Here is a 22,986-nt window from a genome sequence, read left to right as displayed (position 1 = left end):
GTGTCCTTGGATCCCACAACCAAGCTACATGCCCCTGGAGGACAAAGGCCAGCCCTGCTTGACCTCACCGAGCGCCTGGCAGTAGGGGCCACTGTAGAGTTCCAGTAGGAGAAACAGCCCCACACCCCGTGGTCATGCATTTACCAGGTGATCCACTCAGGGACCCAGCAGAGAAGTTTATTAGTTAATAAACGTTTTCGCTACCTGCATTTTTCTAAATTATAATGGTACAGGAATCGGTCTCATATCGCACACCAAAAAAAAACAGCCCAACAAACATCAATTAAACATTTAGTGGTTTAGAAAAAACACAAGTAAAAGTTATCTTCATTCATTTCAGAACCGTATATCACATCATTACCATCATGTATGTCAACGCTTCAAACAGGCCTTCCGATAGCCTGTTGTGACATGTGTGCAATACTCGCTGCACACAGCCCTTTGGACCCTACTTCCCTCTGGCATTGCGCCATTTTTGGGAGGGAGGAAACTAAGAATAGGTTTAAGCATCCTATTAACTTTTATAGTTATAAAGTAAAACCGTTCTTAAATTGGATTTGTCAAATTTGAGGAAAGCCAGACTCACCCAAGTGCATGGAGAAACCAAGGAGACTGAAGACATCTAATATTTAATCAAACGCCTACTGTGTCATTACCTCAGTAAATTACATTCCAGCTACAGGTTTTTTCTTTTAATACGGGACACATTAAACACTTAAAGTGCTTATTACCTTGTACAGCACACTTACAGTAGTATCCTGTATTTAAAGTTTGACAGCTAGACACAGGCTGACAAGATCTACAGTATTGCAGAACACTGCTATGATACCACCAAAACTATACACACTAAAACCAAAAGTATTACACATTAAGCTACTGTAGGTGTTCATTTGTTTGGCAATAGACCGTAGATACACATATTTACTACAAGGGGTTGTAGGTATGGTATTCTGGGATCTTTAACAGGAAGAAGCTCCAAATCAACTACACAATGTACTGTCGGATTCCAGCTTAATGCTGGAATCTTACAGCAGGTTAAATATTAACAGTACACTTAGACCTTCATTCATTCCTCGTCCCTCTTGCTGACAGACTATTTATTCCGAGCACAATGAAGAATTCCAGGAATTATTCAGTGAAAAGGGTGAACGGTTAAGTTTAAAACTTGACTTACCATTGACACGAAGGGATATTCAGTGGTAGAGTATTCAGGAAGCATGCCTGAAAGTTCTATGCATTCAAAAGCATGCTAATGGTTGATCAACTGTACATGACCCTATGTTAAAACAACAAAAATAGAAAGCTGACTAGTCCCATGACAATAAGACAGTAAATATAAACAGCCAAGCTTCTCCATGTGGCATACTGCAGAACGCTCTGTGGCTCCCTTAACTAGATGCCAAACCAACCAGAAACATGGCGAGCAGCCATCCAAAGACAGGGTACTGAGAGAAGACAGTGGGGGAAAAACAGGTCTGTGCACTTCAGGTGAATTACTGCAATACGTTCCTGATTTGTTTTAGTGAGCAAGAAAATCGGGAGGTGTACAGTAAACATACTGTACTAATTGAGAGAATTCTCTCTGTTAAATACTGTATTGTATTTCTGCTTGACTCAGCGTTTCCTTCAGAACTGACGAGATACAAGAACTCCCATAGCCAACCCTTGCTTACAGTATTACTGCTCACTAAGCACTAGCAATCATACATTGAAAAACAGACAGACGAATATTTACTGTTGTTTAACATTATTTTTAGCTCAACTACAAAGTGCCATCTGTGGTTGAATGTTCTAATTGGTGTTTCTTCCAGGTGAAACTGGCACCTGCAGTGATGTTATCAGTGCTAGGATTTAAAAGTGGAAGTCCCACAGACTTTCCAGATAGACTCTTGCCTCAACCCTTACTGAAACTGCACCTTTTTGGGCCTACTGCATGGCACACTGCGTGTCCCATCTCCACTTGCAGTATGTGGTAGAAAGCAGCAAACTCCTTTAGTGCCAGCAAGCCAGCCAGCCTGCATTAGAATACTCAGCCAGGCAGCTTCTCAAGCCTAGCCAAGGTCGTCTGAACTCATGACTTCCTAATCTAGAGGTTCCTCTCTTAAATAGTCAGCTACTGTGTTCTGCTGCACACCAAATACAGATACACCCCCTACAGAGATCAGTGATCCTTGTCTTGCTACTTTCTGACCGTTTTCCAACCCAAGCAAATGACTGCAGTCACAAGGGGTGTTTGTACTGTCTGCATGTCCTGAAGACACCGTATAGAAGCCTTAATAAAAATGGTTAACTATTATTAACTATTACAACAGTGTGACTCTTTGCACAGCTGCAGTGTAGTACAGCTAAAATAACTACAAACTGCAGAAGGACTTCAAAAGGCAAGAGCAGAACCCACTAGGTGTGGTCCAGGAGTAAAACATGCAGCAGCCCTTGAGTTTTGCTTGGTTCAGCTCTCTGCAACTCCTGCTACAGTAACTGCGTCTAATTGGCTCCTGGCACACAGCTCCATTTTATATATTATATATATATATATATATATATATATATATATATATATATATATATATGCAAGCCATATATATAACAACTGATGTGAGACACCGGCTCAACGCCACTAGCCGCAGGAAGCCTGAAAGAAATACTGCAAACCACACCAACCTAATAGCATCTCAAAATAGAATGATTGAAACTAGAGGATTTTTTTTTTGGTTCAATTTTAAAATGTTTGCAGTTGAGGCTCTGCCTTCTGCTTTCTTGTGTGCAAAGGAAAACTAAATTTAGCAGAGCAGTTCATGTCTGTTTGCTGTATATTTGTGCACTGGAGCACTGTGCAAATATAACTAGAAAATAACACACATTTTTGGTTACAGCTCTCCCAAGCATATGCATTTTCCTAAATTCAGAAAGTTTTAAAAGTTTTAAAAGGAGGTGCATGCCCAATAGACACGAATCTGCAGCAATGCCATTTTACAATGATATAGCATGAAGCCAATGCTGCATCAGATCTGCTGCTAATACAGTAATCCTACCAGAACAAACAGATTGTAAGCAATGCCGACACACATTCTGCTACAGCAGTCTGAGACACAGGAATGAGCACCCTGTTATGTAAGCAGCCACTGGAAACTCTGAGAACTTAATCATCTGCAATTAAAAGTTCCCTTGTACTCATGCCAGTCCAATATTTGTCTGGTCCTCTATGATGTTTTGTGATGTAAACACAAAAGACCTTTACTTTTAAAAGGGCATATTGTTACAGGACAATGGGTCTATACAGAAATTACAACAGTACTTTAAAAAGGAAACTAAAATGACCTGCTAAATAATGAATGACATTATTAGTTGTAAAGTAATTTCTAAAGGACAGTATTAAGGTATTGTTTTTAGTAAAAGTATTACAAGCTTTCCAGATACAGTATTTCAGTTGCTTCAAAGTCCCAGTGCTCCCAATGCACTTGAATATAGCAGTATAACCGGACATCAGGCATGTTTTATTACACACAAACTCTACAGTATCTGGCGTGGACACGTACAATGCTTCAAATGATTGTCGAGCCGCTCCGTTACAAATGACCACAGCCCATTCTCGCATGCCGAGACACAATCAGGGGCAGCAAAATTTCTAAATGCAGGCCTGCGCAAAAAAGTCCAACTCCAACACACTACCAACAAAACAAACACGCCCAAACAAACCAGAAACAAGCCCATTGTTTTTCCAAACAGCTGGCTTTCATCACAAGAGCGCATGTCAGCAGGATGACACTCACATCAAAGGAGCCAGTGCACATTTAATGATACAGCAGGGCTGCCAGTCAGGAGCAGAAATGCTTATGTTTTATTTTCCCTTCACTGCCGAGTAACTTTCCCCTTATACCGCATGGGTACAGCAGCATGTAACACAGCAGCTACCACTGCACACGCACACAGTATTAAAGTCACTCGGGGCCAAAATCGTTTAGAATTTTACATTACAATATCATTCCAATGGTGAGGTCTATTAGTTTAGAACAGCATTTATTATTATTCTTTTTTTATTGTATTTATTTATTTATTTATTTATTTATTTATTTTATTTATTCATTAAACAGAACAAGACACATCTTTAACCTGTCAACAATTTCAGGGTTGCTAAATAAACTGAAAGGAGGCACAGCATTCATTTAATCTTTGTTTATATCTCTATTTGAAAGTTCAAATAATACAATAGAAACCACTAGGTCCTTTTTAGGATAACAAACATGTTTAAACGCCCCCCCCCCCCCCTTAGCACAACATGTAAAATTCTGTAACAAGTTAAAGCTGGTGAAAGAGAGAGGGCGATGGAGGGGGAGAGGGAGAGGCAGAGGGAGAGGGAGAGGGAGAGGGGATGCTAACTCCAAAACACCAGTAGTTTCCTCTGGTTCTCTCCCTCTCTATTCTGCTGGCTCTCTCTCTCACACAATGCACAGCCACACTGCGTTGGTCTCCTGGCAACCCAGAACAAAGCTGCTGTCATGATGAACTAACTGGAGGTTTTTAAACCTCACAGAATTCTTTTACAGAGTTCCTGGCAGCCGCACACTTGCTGACACAGCAGCAGAAAAAAGAGGTTTCTAAAAAAAAAAAAAAAAAAAGAAGTTTAGCGTCCATCAAAAATAGAACCAATTTGCACTGCTCCTACAGTAGATCAAAGTGAAATCTTCACATTAAACTCCTTACATGTCCTGACGAAATACAAGTGTAAAAAACAGAGGGTTTTAGTGTTGAATTTCCAAAGGAGGCTCTCTGTGACATAAGCTACTGTAGAGAGGGGAGGTCCAAAGACAGCACAGCAGTCTTCAAAACATGCAAGTAAATCTCAATTCTGTAGTTTAGACGCCAAATACAACATGGGATGGGAATGTGGCATCAGGGCTTGGATTACCACTGTATCCCCCAGTCAGAGAGTAGTGCCAGAACAAGTCTGAGCCCAAAACAAAATGGATCTGCAGCGATCTTGCTTAAAAAGGTACTGCAGTAGGAGGTCTGTGAGGCTTTACAAGGCACTTTTCTTTGGCCTCTGCTATATGTAGGCCAGTACCAACAGAGCTGTAATTCTGGACCCTTTGAATCTCTGCTTTCCCAGGACACACGCCCTGCTTTTTGTTGGGGTTTCTTTCATTTAAATTTCTAAACTAGGCTACATTTTGCTCAGGAAGCTCAACATTCTTTTTGGATCGCTATTGCTGTTCTAAGCCAGCTTCACAACATTTGGCCCGTGTTCCATGCACTTCCATGGTTTTAATTATCTTGTGTTTAAGCCTTGGATTGAAAGACAGTTTTAATGCATTGTATTAAAAAACAAACAAATCTTATTTAAAGTGCATCTTGTGCTCATCAATGAACAGGGTCAATAGATTGCCTCAAAATGACTTCAAAAGACAATGCTCTAACACACTGCACGTCGATGCTGTGGTATACTGGAGTGCTGAATAACCCTGGCTCAACCCCAATGCAAAACTGAGAGAGTTAATACTCCACTCCATTACCTGCTTCATGGGAAATTTCCAAAACGAAAATGCAAACATTGCAAAATGCCACTGATAATGACTTCTCATTGAAACTGTAAAATTGTAAAAACTTTATTTTACTAGGGGACCAAGTCGCATAAGCAAACACTGCCACTTTATAAGTTGAGGCATTCACTATCTGGTTCCACTTGTCTATCTCTGGGAAAGGTCCAGTGAATAAATAACACTGACATCAGTGGAGACAGACTGCTTTGATCAGGGACACAGTAGAACTGCAGTACTCTAAGAGAGACAGGCGTCTTGCAGCCAGCTTTCTCTCTTAAAAGCAGAAGTTGCTACCAAGCTTTCCCATTGTAACTGAAATCGTCAATGAAATATGGTCCCAGCTCACTGTCTTACCAAGCATAAAGTCCAGAGCTTTAAAAAGGCTTGGGATTGATACAGTAGCATGAACATCAGGGTGGGCTCAAAGTGCTGCTTCACAGCTCATGCTCTCAAAATCTATTACACTAAAAGTAGCAAAGGGCATCTACACAAGTCTGTTCGTTGACTAGAGGCTTGCATGTGCATAGGTCGGCACACATCATTAAAAAGTCAAGCGCATGATGTTACATTTCATGATGGTTTTGGTCACAACAATGATCGAGCTCAACAACTTGATTTCTTCAACAATGGGAGTGGTGTTTTCAGACCATACTGCAAGGATCTATAGAAACGGGCAGCAGAGGGTACAGCAATTACTATGAGAAGTACTGCCATTTATTTACATACATGGCAGTTTCTTTCTTTGTACATGTCTTTTTGTAAATTCCTAATTTAGTAAATGCTGCACTCCTAGATTTTTCAAGGCAGCAGAGTTTCCCCAAGACTGGGTAATTGGTGAGCTTTGAAACTAAGCGAATCAACTCTTTCAAAACGACCAGACAGAATGAAACTAGGTCGGAAATCTGGACACAATAAACAATAAAAGAGCCTTACATGCCACAAGTAACCTTCCAGCCTTTTACACCACAAGTAACGTTCCAGCGATTTAGAGTTTTAACAATAACGCTGTAGTTCAAAAGGTCAAGCCATAAAACTAAACATACCTCACACCTGAGAAAACGACTCGCTGACACTGCAGGCAGAGAAATAGTCAGAGTGGAAAACAAGGTGTTAAACTTAGGATATGGACCCACATTTTAATTATGGAAATTACTATTTACAATTGCTGGCGACAGATTTATTGGTTGGACATTTATAAAGTAAACCACACATTCATTACTCTACAATGATATTAGGTTGAAAACAGGGCGGAGGACTGAATGCTCTGAAAATTACTTTAAGGTCTTGCATTAAAAGCATTAATTATTGGAGGATGCAAGAATCACTATTACAAAAAAAAAAAAAAGTGTGCAATGTGCAAAATGCAAATAAATTAGAAGATAACTTATTTGCATTGAATTTTCATACAAAAAACAGCACAGTTGAAGCTACAGTTTTTATTCAGCCAGTACAGTATACATCTCTTGCTGTATATGGACAGAGTTAAGCCATGCAAACTGTACTGCTGAGCACAGCAGCAGGGCTGCCAATGAGGGTACAGTACATATAGCTTGCTGCATGCACTGGCTTTTCCAAGAAGCCAATCACAAACTTACTTGATGCTGGCATGCAAGCCCTCACATCGTTGCTTATTTACTGGAAACAATTTCCTGTTAGGAAAGGTGCCATCATAATCATCATGGAGCCATTTGTTACACAAGTAAAATCCTACTGGCTTATAAAAATCTGGCCTGACCTTACTGTATGTATTTGGCTTACAATAACTGGCTTGCGTGATTTAAAACAAATGTTCGAACAAAACAGCACAGGGCCTCACCGACACTCCCAAAGCCCTACACTTCAGTGTCCTGAATATGGGGTATGTTAAAAACAGGTGAAGGACATCAACTGGGGTATGTGAGCTACTGTACATACTGTACTCATGAGAGTCTACATTCTCAGTTACTCACCACCACCACTTCAAGCATGCTTGGTTGCTAAGCAACAGCAAGACACGTCTAAGAAGTCCTAGAACCTTAACTGCGAGACAGTCGTTGGTCGAGGGCAGGGGTGTTTAAAGACGGCCTTTCCAGTCTAATTGAACCAATCAAACCTCCATCCAGACCCTGAAGTAGCTCATCGTATCACCTGTTAAACCTGGAGTGGAATGGCCCTCCAGGACTGTGATTGGACACCCCTGGTCCAGGATACAGTAACAAATCGATCACCTTCATGTAAAACCTTCTCTATTAACTGTACCAACTCCTCCACTAGTGTAGTGGCAGACACAGAGGGTTACACTGGAGGTTAGGGAGACAATTACAGAAGTAAAAAAAAGTAACAGGCAGTGGCTTGCCGCCAATGAAGGAATAGAGTCCCAATTGTAAATTGATATGATGGTGCTCCCTAGGATTAATCTATTTGTCCTGCAAGCCAGAAGCTAACAAGTGGTGACATTCTCCTAGGGCTGGGACAGAACTTCCTGGTCATAAAGCTCTGTGAAAAGGTACCCAAAAATAAATATATTTTACTGCATTGCTTAAAGACAAAAATACATTGTTTGTCCTTGGTCTTCCAGATAAAGCAGAACTTTGTTATGACTCCACAATGAGAGCATTCCCAGAACAACTGAAACTGAATCTGTTCAGACATCTGTAAACCTCACAACTCTCGACTATACTGGACTATATGGCACCATATTGTACCAGTACTGGCACTGAACTGCTCCTTACTTTGCCATATTGTACTATTGCTCTTAATTATAACTACTTCCTGCGTCTTGTATTTGACTTCACTCTTAGGTATCCGTATTCATGTTTTTTGTAGTTGCTATTATTTGAAATCATTCTCATCCATTCATTGTACTTACAACGTGCTCATACTGGACTTTGCTCATATAAGCAAATAATTTTAATATAAGTTATTTACTGTATTCTCTATTTTTTGCTCTTATTTGAATTTGATCTTTTGCTACTGATTTTATTGTACCTTACACTGCTCTTATCTGTAATGTGATACTCTGAAATGCGATACTTTACACAAAGGCTATGAAAATAGATCAGAGTCTTTGTGTTTGGGTCACCAATTATTTTTACTACAACCGACAAACACTGTAACACCTTCTGACATCTTTAGTTCTCCCCATTTTATGTTAAATATTCTGTCTATTCACCTTTTACTTGACTCAGCATTGATTTAGCGACTGCTTTATCACAGTGACCCCATTACGTCAGCTTTGGTTCAAGCCATTTTTCTGATGTTGTAAAACACAAAATTAGATTTGTTTTCTTGGCTAGTTTCAGGAAAATGCCCTGAATAATTGCCCTGCCCAGTAATGATAGGAGCCTGCAGGTGCAAACAGTATAAATAGTGGGAACACAAAGCTGTTCAACTCTAGATCCAAGAATAAGAAAGGTTAATGTGGTTTTCTTGTGATTTACACAGAGGAGTCCTGACTACTTGAATCTGCATTCCACATGGGTGTGTTTGTAGCTGCCGGATGTGATAAATCGGTCTACCTTTATGGAAACAGAGCCAGACGTAAACTTAAAGGTGACTCATCAAAAGTGACACTAGAATTTCCCAGTAAATATGTAAAACGAATGTAAAAGCAGCGCTGGCTGAGACATTGAGACGTACAAGTGACTGGATCTCAAGAAGAACTGCTGGAAGATCCACTCTGACTCCCCCAAAATGACTGTACTATGCAACCAAACGCAGCAATGGGTGAGACGGAGCTAAAACCTGCAATGGGTGAGACTGCTATGCAATAGGAGTCTTAATGTATTTCCATCCCTGCAAGGTTAATAGTTAACGTTTTACTGTATTGATATCAGGTGCCTGCAATGTGCATCGCCAGGACTAAGTGAAAAAGTTTGCAATGAGTAAGCTGTGGATTCCCTTCTCAGATGTGCTAAAAACACAGAAACTGAACATGTAACTGAAGTCGTTGTTTTTAAACGTGCCAGGCAACATTCACGGAAGTTCCTTTTCCTGCAGAATCTCTGTAGGTGTTGACATACCCAGCATGCCTGCCCAGGCAAAGAGCTGAATTCTAGGTCAGTAGAGTAACCTCATTATTAAGGCAGTCATAACAACGAACATAGGATGTAGCTGGAAGCCCCTGCAGGGTGTGTGTGTGCGGTGTGTGGTGGGTGGTGGGTTGCAAAGACCCGTCTCTGCAGTATCGGCAGCACGAAAGGCTGTGTTTCAGGCCAAAGAAAGCAATTCCTTCCAAATGAAAACAGCCTGTCCCAGAGAGAGTCTTAGCCCGCTGCTGAAAAGTTGGCTTGCTGTCTAGTTAAAATACCACTGATGGTAACCGAACACAGAAGAAAACACACTTTGTCCAGTATCTGTCCAGTATCTAGGAGGATACATTTTCCGCGATCTACAGTACTAGCATGAAATACAATCGATAGAGGGGATACTGTTAATCCGTCCAAGTTGCTGCACTTATTACCCAGGTACAGCAGTTTAACATGCTTTATTTGATGCTTCTGTAATGGCATCTCTATTACACACAGGCATGCAAGCACCAGAATGACAGTTTGAGTAAATGTATGATGAATATACAAATCAATTTTGATCAAATTAAATACAAATAAATAGCCATTGGTAAGAAAGCAGTTAATAGCTGTCTACTGTACATGGGTGGGTAGAATACCAGAGGACTGATGGGCAGAATAACAGGATGACCTTTCCATATCATGGGAAAACTCAATCACAGGTCCTTTAGGATTAGATGAAGGGCCAAGATTAACAATGAGGCATGACATCTACTGTAACAGAGCATGACAGAAGAGGAAATTGCAACCAAACATTGCAGTGTGTACAGGGAGCCTGTGTTTTCATGATCCAAGTTCCTAGATTATCTGTGTGTGCCTGCAGTACCTTTGTGCCTTCCCGGAAGTGTGCACACTACCCAGCAGCTTCAGACAAGTCAGTTAAACAAACAAATTAAACAAACATAGCAATGGCATTAAAATCTATGGCTAGAGGCAATTATACATTATATATTATATATATATATATATATATAATCCTTTTAAAATCATTTTTTATGGAACAGCTCAATCATGACCCACTGTACTGGGACCTGCAATACAGAAAGTAGTAGATTAACAATAAATACCACAGTGACTAAAACTGAAATTGCCATCTGAAAACTTTGGAGTACCTGACCGGTCGCAGCCTAATGGAAAGCTGTGAAAACTCCACGGATGCACTGTACTGCACAGAGGGGCTTTTCCCAAAAAGACGTGGAACCAGAAAGGATAAATGCTGCTAGCTTTCCACAGCTACTGCACTGCAAGGAGCTTGTGTAACCACATCCTGACACAGTACATGCTGGGCTTGTGGACATCACACAGCCCCACACCGCTCACTGCAAGCCGCTTGTTAAAATCAAACACGGAGTGACGACACACCTTCAGCAGCATTCTGAAGTGGTTACATTTTGCTTCGTCCAGTCCCTCGGAGTTACGAAAGCCCCAGAAATGCAGATTTAAAAAAGCAATGCAAGGCGAAGAAATAATTTCAAGCTGATCATTTATTGCTCTGTTTCAGGGGTGGTGTAGCTCTCACACTGCGTGTTTTTGTTTAGTACTGCAATTAAAAAATAATCAAATGCACAAACAGTCTAAAAATAGCACTCAGCATAGTGGTTACAGGCTATTAATAAACAGCAGTGCTGATAGGGTCTAACAAACCCTGTCCTGAAGCTACAAATGCAGGTAGCTGTTCAAACCGTATGCTGAAATGACAACCACAAAACATGTACTAGAAACTGCTAGAACATTTCAATTACAAGACAAAAGCTCCTACTACTCTGATGAGACCAAGCTTGGCTGCTCTTCTCTCTTATTTAAAATGAACCTTTTTAATAAAAGGGCTGAATTCATTTCTTTAATGCTGTTCGTAAAACTTAAAGCAGAATTCCTTATTCTCAAATATCCAACGGCACCTACAGTACAATAATTGATGAATTCTGGAATTCTGTACGTTAATCCTGTTTCACCTACAGTTGTTCTGTTGTGTGCAGCTGCTGTGTTTTTGTTGACACACCTTCCTCAAGAAGAAGCACGCAGTGCTAGAGTACTTAGAACAGTCAGAGCTAGCTTTTCAAAGCTACTGCATTTACTCCAATTCATCATTAGGGCAATTTATTCAGAAAGGAGAAATGCACCTAATAAAGTTACCAAACCAGAAATAAACAAGTAAGGCCTGCATTTTCCCCTATGGGCAAATCACTGGCAAATTGCCCTCACCGTAGTAAATGTATCATATGGGCAATTTGCCCACAGTGAAAAATCAGGGCTAAGACTTTTCACTCAAATTAAGTATTGCAAGCAAGGTGTGTCTTACTGTCTTCATTTTAGACGTTTAATTTGTGTTTAATTTTTCCACCTATTCAGAAAAAGAAAATGCTCATGACGATTCGGAGTAAATAGCTTAAAGAATCTAACCCCGTCAATAATATTCCACAACTCAAGTACAGTACAGACCGCCTTTATAATAATTACCCATAAGTGTTACTCAGTCGATTTGTAAAAGACAATTCTAGTCTTCCACAAGCGGAGAAGAATGCCTGCCTTGTAGTCAGCTTCAGCAGCAAACACGCGGCTGCTGATAAGACACCTTCCACAGACACAGTAATGACAAGAGCATAGTTATGTTTGATCTCCCCAAAGAGCTGGGTGCCAGGACTGTGCAATGGGTCTATAAATGAAGGCACTACCAGGCACCGGAATAAAAAAGGTAAAAAAAACAACTTGACTGACTGCAGAACAGTGTGCTTTTGTCCAAATTCACTTAAAGAAAAGGAGACCGATACAGGGAATGTAGGCGGGGTTCGAGAAAGGCACTGAAAACAATATACTGTATTTATGCCTGGTAAAATGAAGACTCCAGCCAGTAATCTTTGGTGTTTTTTGAGGGTCAATTACTTTTTCCTGTAGGAACAAAAAGCTTTGTGACTGTCTGTGCGTAATCTGGATTTGAATTAAGCAACAACAATGAGGGCCAAAACTGGTGCAGCAGGGGGGCTCGAGAAAGAAGTTTGCTTGTGCATGGCCTGCAGGGCTTTATCCAGCTAATGCATGGGTACAGCACAAGACTACAGTCAATGCACATTCTGTACTGTATACACAGTACAGTCGATGTCTAAGAACCAGCACAGTACAGAACAACTACTGTGTGTGGACAGCAGTAGAAAAGGAAACTTGATTTAGAGTAGATTGTCACAAGATGGCGCTGGTCCTTACAATGACAGACACTTTGTTGATCTAGCCTACGTCCTGTAGGTCTATGGTGATAGAGAAGCTGGCAACTTGTTAACACAATGATGTCACATTCCAATGAACCAGGACACAATGGGGGCTCACTTGTGTGGCAAGGGTCTTTTTGTGAGAGTGCTGCAACATAATCAGTCACAAGGACAGCCTCTCTAGGACACCGCTAGAAACAGAAATCTTAAAAAGACTGTGTCAGTAAACACCAATCACAGCCGTTATAGATTCGTCATTTTGAGACTCTGCTAAATGAAATTTCCATCAGATTATCTGCGATCTATGAAAAACAAGGACAAAACTGCCACATTCTGCAAGGATAACTATGAATATAAATGTGGTGAATATTCAAAACAACATTTAAGACTTGAGGATAACAAATAATGCTACCAGGGTGATTATTTTTGTTTTCCTATTGAAAAATACAAATGATTCCATGCACGTCTTATTCAACAGAACAAAAGGATCACAAACATAAAACAGAAGGCAACGCTGTAAGCTAGACACACTGGCAAAACAGTACCTCAATACAGACACGCCTGTCAACCAGATCAGGCAATCAGTAAAGAGATGTATGATCATTATGAAGAGGAGTTCAGGCATGAAACAAGTGGTAGGGTATCAGTATAGCCACTGCTAGGAAGGGCGGTGGGGCATTAAGGTTTTAACATCCCTATCCTTTGCTCAATGTTCTTTCCTAAGTTTACATTCTGATTACTAATAAGTTTTAAGAAAATAAGAACATAAGAAAATGTCTGAAAGACAGGAGGCTCATCCAGTTCTTTGTGGCTGATTGATCACACACAGAACCCAAAGGATTCCAATGATTCAATGGCACTTTTAAAGTAATTTTCCTCCAAGTTAGTCTACAGGTATTAATTCTGTACAGCAATCATCCAATGCAACACAGCCATACGTTTGAAATGACTAAGCATTTTCAATGCTTAATCTTCAGATCCTAACCTCCGCACATCATCTGGTTTGGGAAGCAGGGTTTGGATAATTAGGGGAGGGGTTAGGAAGGGGATGCAATACCAGGATCTGCAGAACAATCTAACCTCTACCATGGAGGTGCTCCATCACAGAACCCTGACAGAGAGCTGGCCAAACCCTTCTAATGCAGCTTGGGTATTCAAGTTAACAAACACAGTCACTGTGTGACAAATCGGGTAACCTACAGAATAACTGAAAAGGCCATTGTTGTTTGTTTTTTAATCCAGAAGTTTGTCAATGGCTGTGCACCATAGATGATGATGTGTGTGTGGAAGCTTAATTAGTAATTATCAGGAAGTTATTTAATCAATCTCCCTTTTATATACTGGAACAAAGGAGAAGTCAATGTTTTGTATCCTCATTCAGCTCTGCAAACATTGTAAACTCCAGCAGTTTGTACCGTACCCTCCAAATATCCATCGACTCAAATCCGCTCACCTTTTGTCCTTCAGAACACTTGCCTGCATGTCTATGGGACTAAGTTAAGGTCACCAAACTCATGCTTGAGATCAAGGTAAGGCCAAGTAAGGCAGCTGCATCACCAAGTCCCATACTGTACTGTACCAGTCTGAATGTATTCTGGGTGAATGATTGACTCGGCCAGGTAAGGTAAGCAGAACAGACAAATGTTTTCCTGGTAATCCAAGTGTAAATATGTCACAAGCCCAACAAGGATGAGGAAGTTACCCTGGGTCAACAGTCACTATACATAAAGTTTAAATTACAGGGTCTCACTCTCAACAAGAGAGTTGAGATATTTGAAGCACTTCGGCAGCATCTCCAATAGCTACAAAGAACAGGGAAGAGGAACTGGACCTTTACCCTCTATTTTGTGTACTGCAATTCGGGGAAAAAGAGTACAAGCAACATGTAATGTTTCTGCCAAGATAGCTATTTTTACAAAACAAATTGCCACTGACTGCAAACAAGAGAGCTCACTATTCACTTAACAAGTGGATTTTAAAAATGTTTGAAGTGTGCAGTGAGGAAGGATTATCGTGAAAACCTCTTTCAGGGAAGAATCTGCCACGTTCGCAAAGAGCAAATTACATTTTAGGAATTGACTGACCAACGCTGCAATTGTGATCTAGAATATACTTATATACTTACACAAAACTTAAAATACTTTCATTAAGAATACACTTCCCATTCAAAGTTATGTAGCATTCATAAACCAGGTAACTACAGGCACATAAGTGTATTTTATATGTACCGCAGAGTATTTCTTAGAATAAAAGTGACTTGAAAATGTATGCACTGCACTGTCTTTTAAAATAATTTTAAAAGAATTGGTTAGCCCACATCACACAATGCTTCGGTTCTGACTCTGTCTTCTGGCTGCTGTTAGGGCAGCAGTGTGGAGTAGTGGTTAGGGCTCTGGTTAGTAGTGGTTAGGGCTCTGGACTCTTGACCGGAGGGTCGTGGGTTCAATCCCCGATGGGGGACACTGCTGCTGTACCCTTGAGCAAGGTACTTTACCTAGATTGCTCCAGTAAAAACCCAACTGTATAAATGGGTAATTGTATGTAAAAAAGAATGTGATATCTGTATAATGTGAAATAATGTGATATCTTGTAACAAATGTAAGTCACCCTGGATAAGGGCGTCTGCTAAGAAATAAATAATAATATACACAATACTGTCACTCTTGTTGCTAAGCGACAGGCTGGTTCAAAAGTTGGAGTCTAAAAATAAAATCATAACATACAGTAAGTTAACCCCACTTCCTTCTCCTGCTCCACAGCTTGTCAGGGGAGCAAACAAAAAGGGTAACATCTATAAAGCTTGTCAACCCAGCTGTGTTTTAACCATATTGGTGCTGGACTTTAATTGTTTGCTACAAGTGTATTTAAAGTAAGAGACTTTGAAAAGGACTTTGTTTCCTTCACCAAGCTAAACACACAAGTAATGATGCTGCTACTCCATGCTGCCGTTCAGCTTCAATTTCTTGAAGGGGTCCCTTGGCATTTTACATCCCATGGTTTCATAGTGCTGATGGAAATGTTGTCGAACACAACATATACTTTGAGTAACATCATGGGTGTTGCACACCAGGCTATTGAATGCAAAACAGAACGTAGAGGATCCACTGGCTGTTTATAAAACTGTAAAACCAATATTGTACAGTTCTGTTATCCTGCTTGCTGGCTTCTTTTTCACAAACATGCTTTTACTATACCAGTCCTGCACAATTGGATGTCAAAATACATTAAGCCATGGAGGGGACCTCTATCTTCAGGGGCTGTTGGCCTACTTTTCCTTTTCTAGAGTGATGCTCAAAGCTGTCTTGACAGCATGTTCCTCGTTCCTGATGTGAAACCCTCTCCCCCTTCCCCCTTCCCCCTCAAGAGGCTGTCTGGTGGGGTGAGTCGCCGCAGGGTGAGGGACTGCACAAAAGCAGAGCTCTCCCTTAAATCATCTACGCTTAATGACAGGCCATAGCAATATGTTAACAACACTATCTGGAAATATTAGCATTTAACCTACCAAACTATCTGCAATTGATCCATGAATTGGTGTGCCTGAGAAAGCACATGTTTAATGTATCCAGTGTATCTACAGTACTGTATGTAAAATCATGCCATACAGTAAGCACGAGGCCCTATAGTACAATTGGCATTGGTTGACCTACTCAAACTTCTGAACCCTTAACTCACACGTATGTTGCAGGCATTAAGCATAAGTGGATCACAACAGAAAAGTAAATATTACACAAGCATAGCAGAATACCAAGCACATGACAAGTTCAGATCTTAATTAGGCAAACCACAGAGAGGGCAGGTGGGCCTAATTAAGCAAACAGTAAAAGCTAGAATGCCAACAGGAGTCTTTTTACTGACCCTGCAGTACAACTGAGCTGTTTGGCTACAGTTTACGCCTCTCTTTGACCTGTGGATGTACAGTAACCAGCAAGTGTTTTATCCTGTTTCTCGTGATTTAGCCATCACGCCTCCAGGACTTTAGCAAGATGTCTTCGTCGTTGCAATACAATTCAACAGAGAAGGGCAAGCTCTGCCTCACTTATCTATGAAATACCCTGCAGCTGCTTGGAGCAAAGCAATCTCACGAGCACACTGTGCATGGAAGGTGTCGGCATTCATTTTGTTTTTAGCATTTAGACCTAAAAACACTCCCGATATTCCAATTCCGAGCTCAAGGACAAAACCTGGCTAATGCTCACAGTTAAAGTCTGACCCAGATAAAAGCTTGTTTACAAGAGATTTAATGCAAGATCAATAGCATTTTTGTATTGCTTACGAAAGGTTGTGGAAAAGTACTAGCTCCTGCAAGGCATGGAGCAGAGTACATGCTACAAACCTCCAACCAATGCACCTTAATCCTGAACAGCCCCCCTGCTATTATAAAAGAATCACCAAGGCCCACAAATGTACCTGGAGTGCAAAACGTACTACCTGCAGTATGCAGAGTGTTAACATCAGTCACCCTGGACCTTCAAAAAGGGTGGATTCAAAAGCTAGCACAGCAAATTAACATAGGCAATAACCATTCAAATAAACTAAGCTACTTTATTTATGTTCCAAAGCAAACATCAAACATAGTAGCAATAGCAAGTGAACAAGTCTTTCTTTGTGTATTACCAGAAAGGTAAACTAAAGCCCTTGTGCCAGCTAATTCCCTTGCCATGAATCCTAATACATGTGACAGCCACTTCAATTTGATTCCACTAATAGCCACATGAAAGCACTGAACTGCTGAGTGACACCCATGTCCTGCAGGAGGAAAGCCGTGTCACTCTGACAGCACAGGAGCTGCTGTAGTATCTGTGGAGTGAGATAGCCGAGCTGCCAAGGGGACAGCGAGGCTGCAGGCAGTTCTTGTCAGAGACTGAAGATGCTGGGCACTGCATGATGCCTACCCATCCAAATAATGAGAAATGAAAGAGGGAGAGCTGCAGCAATGCAAACCACGGGTTGAACTTTACAAGTACGGTACTAACAGGGTTAAGAGGAAAGCATGCTGTAACATCACCCTTTCAAGGCATGCCAGATGTACTTGAAAACAAAAGTAAATATGTGACTGGCCTTTTGAAGACTAAACTTTACCCTGAAAAAAAGAATACAGAAACTAAAAACCACAATGAGTCATTTCTCAGCTTTGCTCACAACTCATTTAAGTTTTTTGATAACTGATAACTTTTAACTACATACCGTAAACCACGTGATACAGCATGTATTTCACTCTCGAATACTATGTCACCTTTTCATTTACAGCACTGGAGGGACTGTATTTTATTGCTACAAAAGGAGCTGTCCTAATCATTTTAGTTAAGTTCAAAGTGTTTGCTGCGATAATTTAGAGTGAAGTCAATACACTTACTGTATGGCCTCAAATGTAATTCAATCATCTGAAGGTCAAACATTACAATAAAATATTTGGTGCCATATATTACTTCCAGATTTGACCTATATAGCAACGAAGCATAAAAGCTGAAAGCCGTCCCACCTGGGGACTTGAGCTGGGCTGCAAGGATGGGAAGCAGAGCATTAGATGATTGTACATGTGGGGACTGTATGTGGCCGAGAAGACCTACTGTATAAACATGTCATTTCATAAGAGCAGTTAAACCTTTATAATAAACCACGTGGGGTTTTCTTCAGATTCTGACAGATGATATGAAACTGTGTATGTGGTTTACAGAAATACCCTAATACCAGTGAGCTTTCTGCCTGCCTCAGAAGTGTTTATTAAACCAAAACTGAAAAGATGCAGTCTTGATATCGTCATCCAACAAAGATGCCTCAATTGAGAAGCTTTTAAAACCGTACACCATGTCAGGGCCTTAACCGAAACATGTGATAACACGTCCCACTAAACAAAACAAAAAAGCAAGCGCAAGGTATATACTCTAGCCAAAGGCAATGCAAGCATGTTCAAGGGTTTATTTCCACACTCAAGACAGAACACTTACAAACGGATGCAAGATAGATGGGGATTTCCTCCACAGCAGCCTTGTTTTACAACCGTCAACTAGCCTGTATCGCAAAAAGCAAGGTGGGCTAGTCATAATTACAACACCAGATGATTCACTTCTAGCAACAGGGGTCATTATAACGATTCCAAGATTGCACTATTCAAATAAATTACATGCCAAAAGAATCAGGATTAAATGTGTGTGAAACTTTCTAAAGCAGATTAGTTTTATAAGCAAGACAAATGAATCCTTTGGCTTTGTAGCCAGAAGAGCGATTGTTGTCATGCGCTACAGTTTGTCCAACTCTTTACAGTAAGGCATGGATTGCACACAGTTGACTGTAGCATTGAAATGATCATTTTCAGGCTGCATGGACTACTAATGTTAGGTAGTGCAAGATTAGTGCTGATCAGCTGCTTGTGATTGAGCAAGTGAGGAATCCAGACTCGAACAGGTACGATTTCTGAGCACACAACACAATTTTACACATTTATACATTTCCTCAGTAAATTATTTCAGTTTTTTTTTTTTTTCTGTAACTGGGCTAATGTGCAGGTGAGCGTACAGTGGCAACAATGCTGCAGCCTCTCCAGCAACTCTCCAAGGAGAAGGTGGAGGGTAAAGCAGCAGCTGTCCTCACCTGTAATGTTATCTCCATCGTTGCTTTACCAACAAGGCTTTTGACACTTGGTGTTATCAATGAAGCTCACCTGGTATCCCTTCATCGCAGCAATTGTTGTAGAGATTTCTCAAAGAATGGTACCCTTGGTCAGGTGGTCCCCCCACACTACCCTTGGTTTCTACTTTTCAGTAACTTTTAGTGACAATATTAATAATGGATTGCATTTTTTTAATGGGAAGAGACTATGGAACCGGTCACGCCCAGTTTGTAATCTCACCTCATTCTAAATCATTGACTTTATTAGACAGCCCATTGATCCTTGTTTGGTATAGGGTTAATGTGTTACCAATCAGTACCAGACTCCCTTTGCGCCCTGTGCAGTTACCTGTCCGATATCTGTACAGCATGTGGCAGGATCTAGAAAGTGCAAGAAGCAAAAACTTCAAATCCAAGTCTTACTCTAATCTTTGTATTTACAGAAGGTACTACATAGACTAATTTACTACAAACTTCAAATTACCCTAAAAAGCTGTTTCAACCTTAAATGAAAAATGTTAAGATTCAGAGAGTGGAACGGAGCTGTTTTGTTTTTTTTCTCCAGGTTTGTGAATCGCAGTGCTCTGTGCATGCCTGGCTTTTTTTTTTTCTTTTAAACTCAAGAACCTTATTTTGCCTGAATCTGTTGGGGGGGGGGGGGGGGCAACATGATGGTTTTGTTTTTGTTCTTGTACAAGGGTGGAAATAAGACTCCCATTGCACAGCAGTTTCATCAATTCCTGGTTTTACTATGTGTTTAATAAGGTACACCTGAGCTCGTTACAGTGCCTATGCACTGTGGCTAATCAAGCTGAAAGCAAAACCTGCAATGGGTGAAACTGCTATGCAATAGGGTCTTATTTCCATTCATGTTGTATCCGAATACAAAAAGAAACACTTTCCATAGTCAGACACAGCTTTACTGTGAATCCAATGGATCCCACCAATGCAGCACCCAGAAATCCTGGCTCGCTTGGTTGCCTGCAGACACACAAAGTGACAACACTACTGTACATGCATACTATCACTCTGAATGCACTGGCCATGAAGGCTGCTATCTGTTAGCTCCAAAAGAAGGATCCACCCAGATATCAAGTAAACTAACACCTACTTCAGTGGCAGACCCGCACAGCTATATCGAGAAAACCCTTGCCGTGCACATATTTCAAGGGCATAAAGCTGCCACATCATTTTGTGGAGCATCGCTTTAATTGTGCCAGTAATACCAATAATTTAATGAAATCATGAGGTTAAGTAGTTTATGATGAAAAAATATATACCATTTCTGGTAAAACACAATAAATAAATTTCCCTGGAACAAAGAAGCTTACCAGACCAGCACCTGTTCACATAATATTGAATCCATACAGTGCTTCATTATTTGCTGTCCTCTGTTTTGCATTTGTATGAGATAATGGTTCCTGCTAAAGCAACAAAAGACACGAGAGACTCTCTGCTTAAAGCCCTGTACTAAACAGCTTTATTTATGTTTACATTTGTTCAATGATACCATAGTTCTCTTGCATCCTGGAGAAAAGGTGTACTGCTTTCATTCAATATACAAAAGAAGCCATTTAGCAAGTAGACTAGTTCATTGGCAAGGTGCAGGGGAAGCTCTTTTACAGCAATGGGCCTGCATCTGGATGAAGGGCACCAGTAGTTAACAAACCTCTAGCTCTGTGTGCAGTGTATCTTGTTTCAGGCACTACCAGAGAGCTGAGAGTCGCAACATACCGGTACCACTACTGTCTCTTTGAACGGGATGCTGGATACTGTGGCGCTGCAGGTGGTTTTACACCGTTCAATGTCATAATGCCTACCGTGCCAGTGCTGTTATGACTGTACTTGATTTCCAGATTAAGTTGAAACCTTCCTGTCAAAAGGATACAGCAACACTCTGACAATCTATTATACATGACGAGTGTTCGATAAGTAAGCAGTAAGTATTTTACTGGCGACAGAGCAATCTAACTTTAAACGATATATTTTAATATTAAGAACATTAGTACGGGACCAAAGTATATTATGTATAGTAATTTATGCAGCTTGTCAGTGGTCGATATGCATTCGAGGCATGCGGGATCGCTATTACGATATTAAAACATTCTGCACAAATACATTGCGTATTTAAGTGCATGCATTTTCTTTAACAAGAGCGATATATTACTTCTCTTTTAAATTAATAAACTAGACCAAAAATAAATACATCAAATGCAAGACGCCTTTATGCAAAATAGGACCCCAGTGTTAACTAGTACGGTGTATACGGAAACGTCCGGTCATCAGTAGACTGGCACAGCAAGCTGGCATAAAGCTAGTATGTTCTGAAAAATAGTTGATTTCATTTCTTACTGTTCAGTGATTGGACGAGTGCCTTCCCATCTTTGATCAGCTCCTTGATAAACTTGTTAGTCTTATCCAATTCCAGTTCGTGGGATTTCAACCTTTCCCTGAACTGTGGGCTGTCCAGGTAACAGTCACTGAACTCCAAAGCAGGCAATCCCATCTTCACCCCCAACAGCACTATGATCAGTGCGAATAAATAATTATTAGCAAAAAAAAAAAAGTTGAAAGAATGTTGCTGTATTTTTTCCCCCCCAACAAAAGAGGTTAAGCAAAGAATGTTTAAAAAAAATCCTAATCTATAACGTGTTTAAAACGATGCACTGTTATAGTGTAAAGTGATACGTGATAGTAGCAGTCTCCTCTTTTACGATTTTAACTGCAGTTTCTTCCCATCAATCCTGCTAAAACACCAACCTACCCTGAAACAGATAATCGTATGATGGATAAAACATGTGGCCAATCGTATTGCCCTATTCCAAACAGTTTTAAAAGACGAGACGCTACTACGCACGAGCCTATCATTTATCATTCAAGGGAGTGTTAGGTTAGGTTGGTTGGACGAGAGGGCTGACGTTTACATGGGCGTGTCTATGCAACGTCGGCCTTTTAAAGGGACTGAGCACAATTTCAAACTAGTTTCTTTTATTTTTTTGTAACACTGGGTCGGGTTTTCAATTGAACAAAAAACCCAAATGTCTGTTTACTTTTTCATCTCCCAAGTGTTACACGAACAGAGGTTTGTGGCTCTTGGTAAAATGTTCAAAGATGAATTCCTGTCTGTGTGACTCAAAGGCAGTGCTTCCCAATCCTGGTCCTGGGGACGCTTTGTGTCTTCTGGTTTTCATTCCAGATGAGCTCTCAATTGCTTAACTAGACCCTTAATTGAACTAATAATTTGCTTAATTAGACCTTTTTAATTGTTCTCATCTCCTAAAAAGTCGCAGAGTTCAAGTTACTTATAAAATGCTAACTTGAAAATCTGCAACTGTTTAAGAGTTGAAAGCAAGTAAAAAGGTCTAATTAAGCAAATTATTAGTTCAATTAAGGGTCTAGTTAAGTAATTGAGAGATCAGTTGGAATGAAAATCATAAGACACATGGGGTCCCCAGGACCAGGGTTGGGAAGCCCTTTGTATGGAATTATAACTCATGCCTACTTGTACCAATGGTACAATCTGATTTACTGTAATATGTCTATAAACCTCCTAACTGTGTTTCTCCTTTCCCTAATCTTTTGAATAAGGCAGGAGAA

At 40.5% G+C, this 22,986-nt stretch overlaps 1 protein-coding gene across 6 annotated transcripts in view; it reads right to left on the bottom strand.

Moving 5' to 3' along the window:
• LOC117412853 (rho GTPase-activating protein 26-like) overlaps window positions 1–22,207 on the bottom strand; it is a 58,143-nt gene extending 35,936 nt beyond the window's left edge. For 5 of the 6 annotated variants that reach the window (XR_009308244.1, XM_058996971.1, XM_058996973.1 and 2 more), the window contains exon 1: window positions 21,742–22,147. Coding sequence is in view for 5 of the 6 variants with exons in the window: in XM_058996971.1 (XP_058852954.1) it covers window positions 21,742–21,895 (154 nt within the window). In the remaining variant the exon portion in view is untranslated. The other variant, XM_058996974.1, reaches the window with a different exon arrangement.
• Between the last annotated feature and the right edge of the window lie 779 nt (window positions 22,208–22,986).

Source organism: Acipenser ruthenus, chromosome 23 (assembly GCF_902713425.1).
Source record: "Acipenser ruthenus chromosome 23, fAciRut3.2 maternal haplotype, whole genome shotgun sequence".
Classification (NCBI taxonomy): domain Eukaryota; kingdom Metazoa; phylum Chordata; class Actinopteri; order Acipenseriformes; family Acipenseridae; genus Acipenser; species Acipenser ruthenus.
The sequence above is the reverse complement of the archived record's forward strand: the minus strand, read 5'-3'. Positions and strand labels throughout refer to the sequence as shown.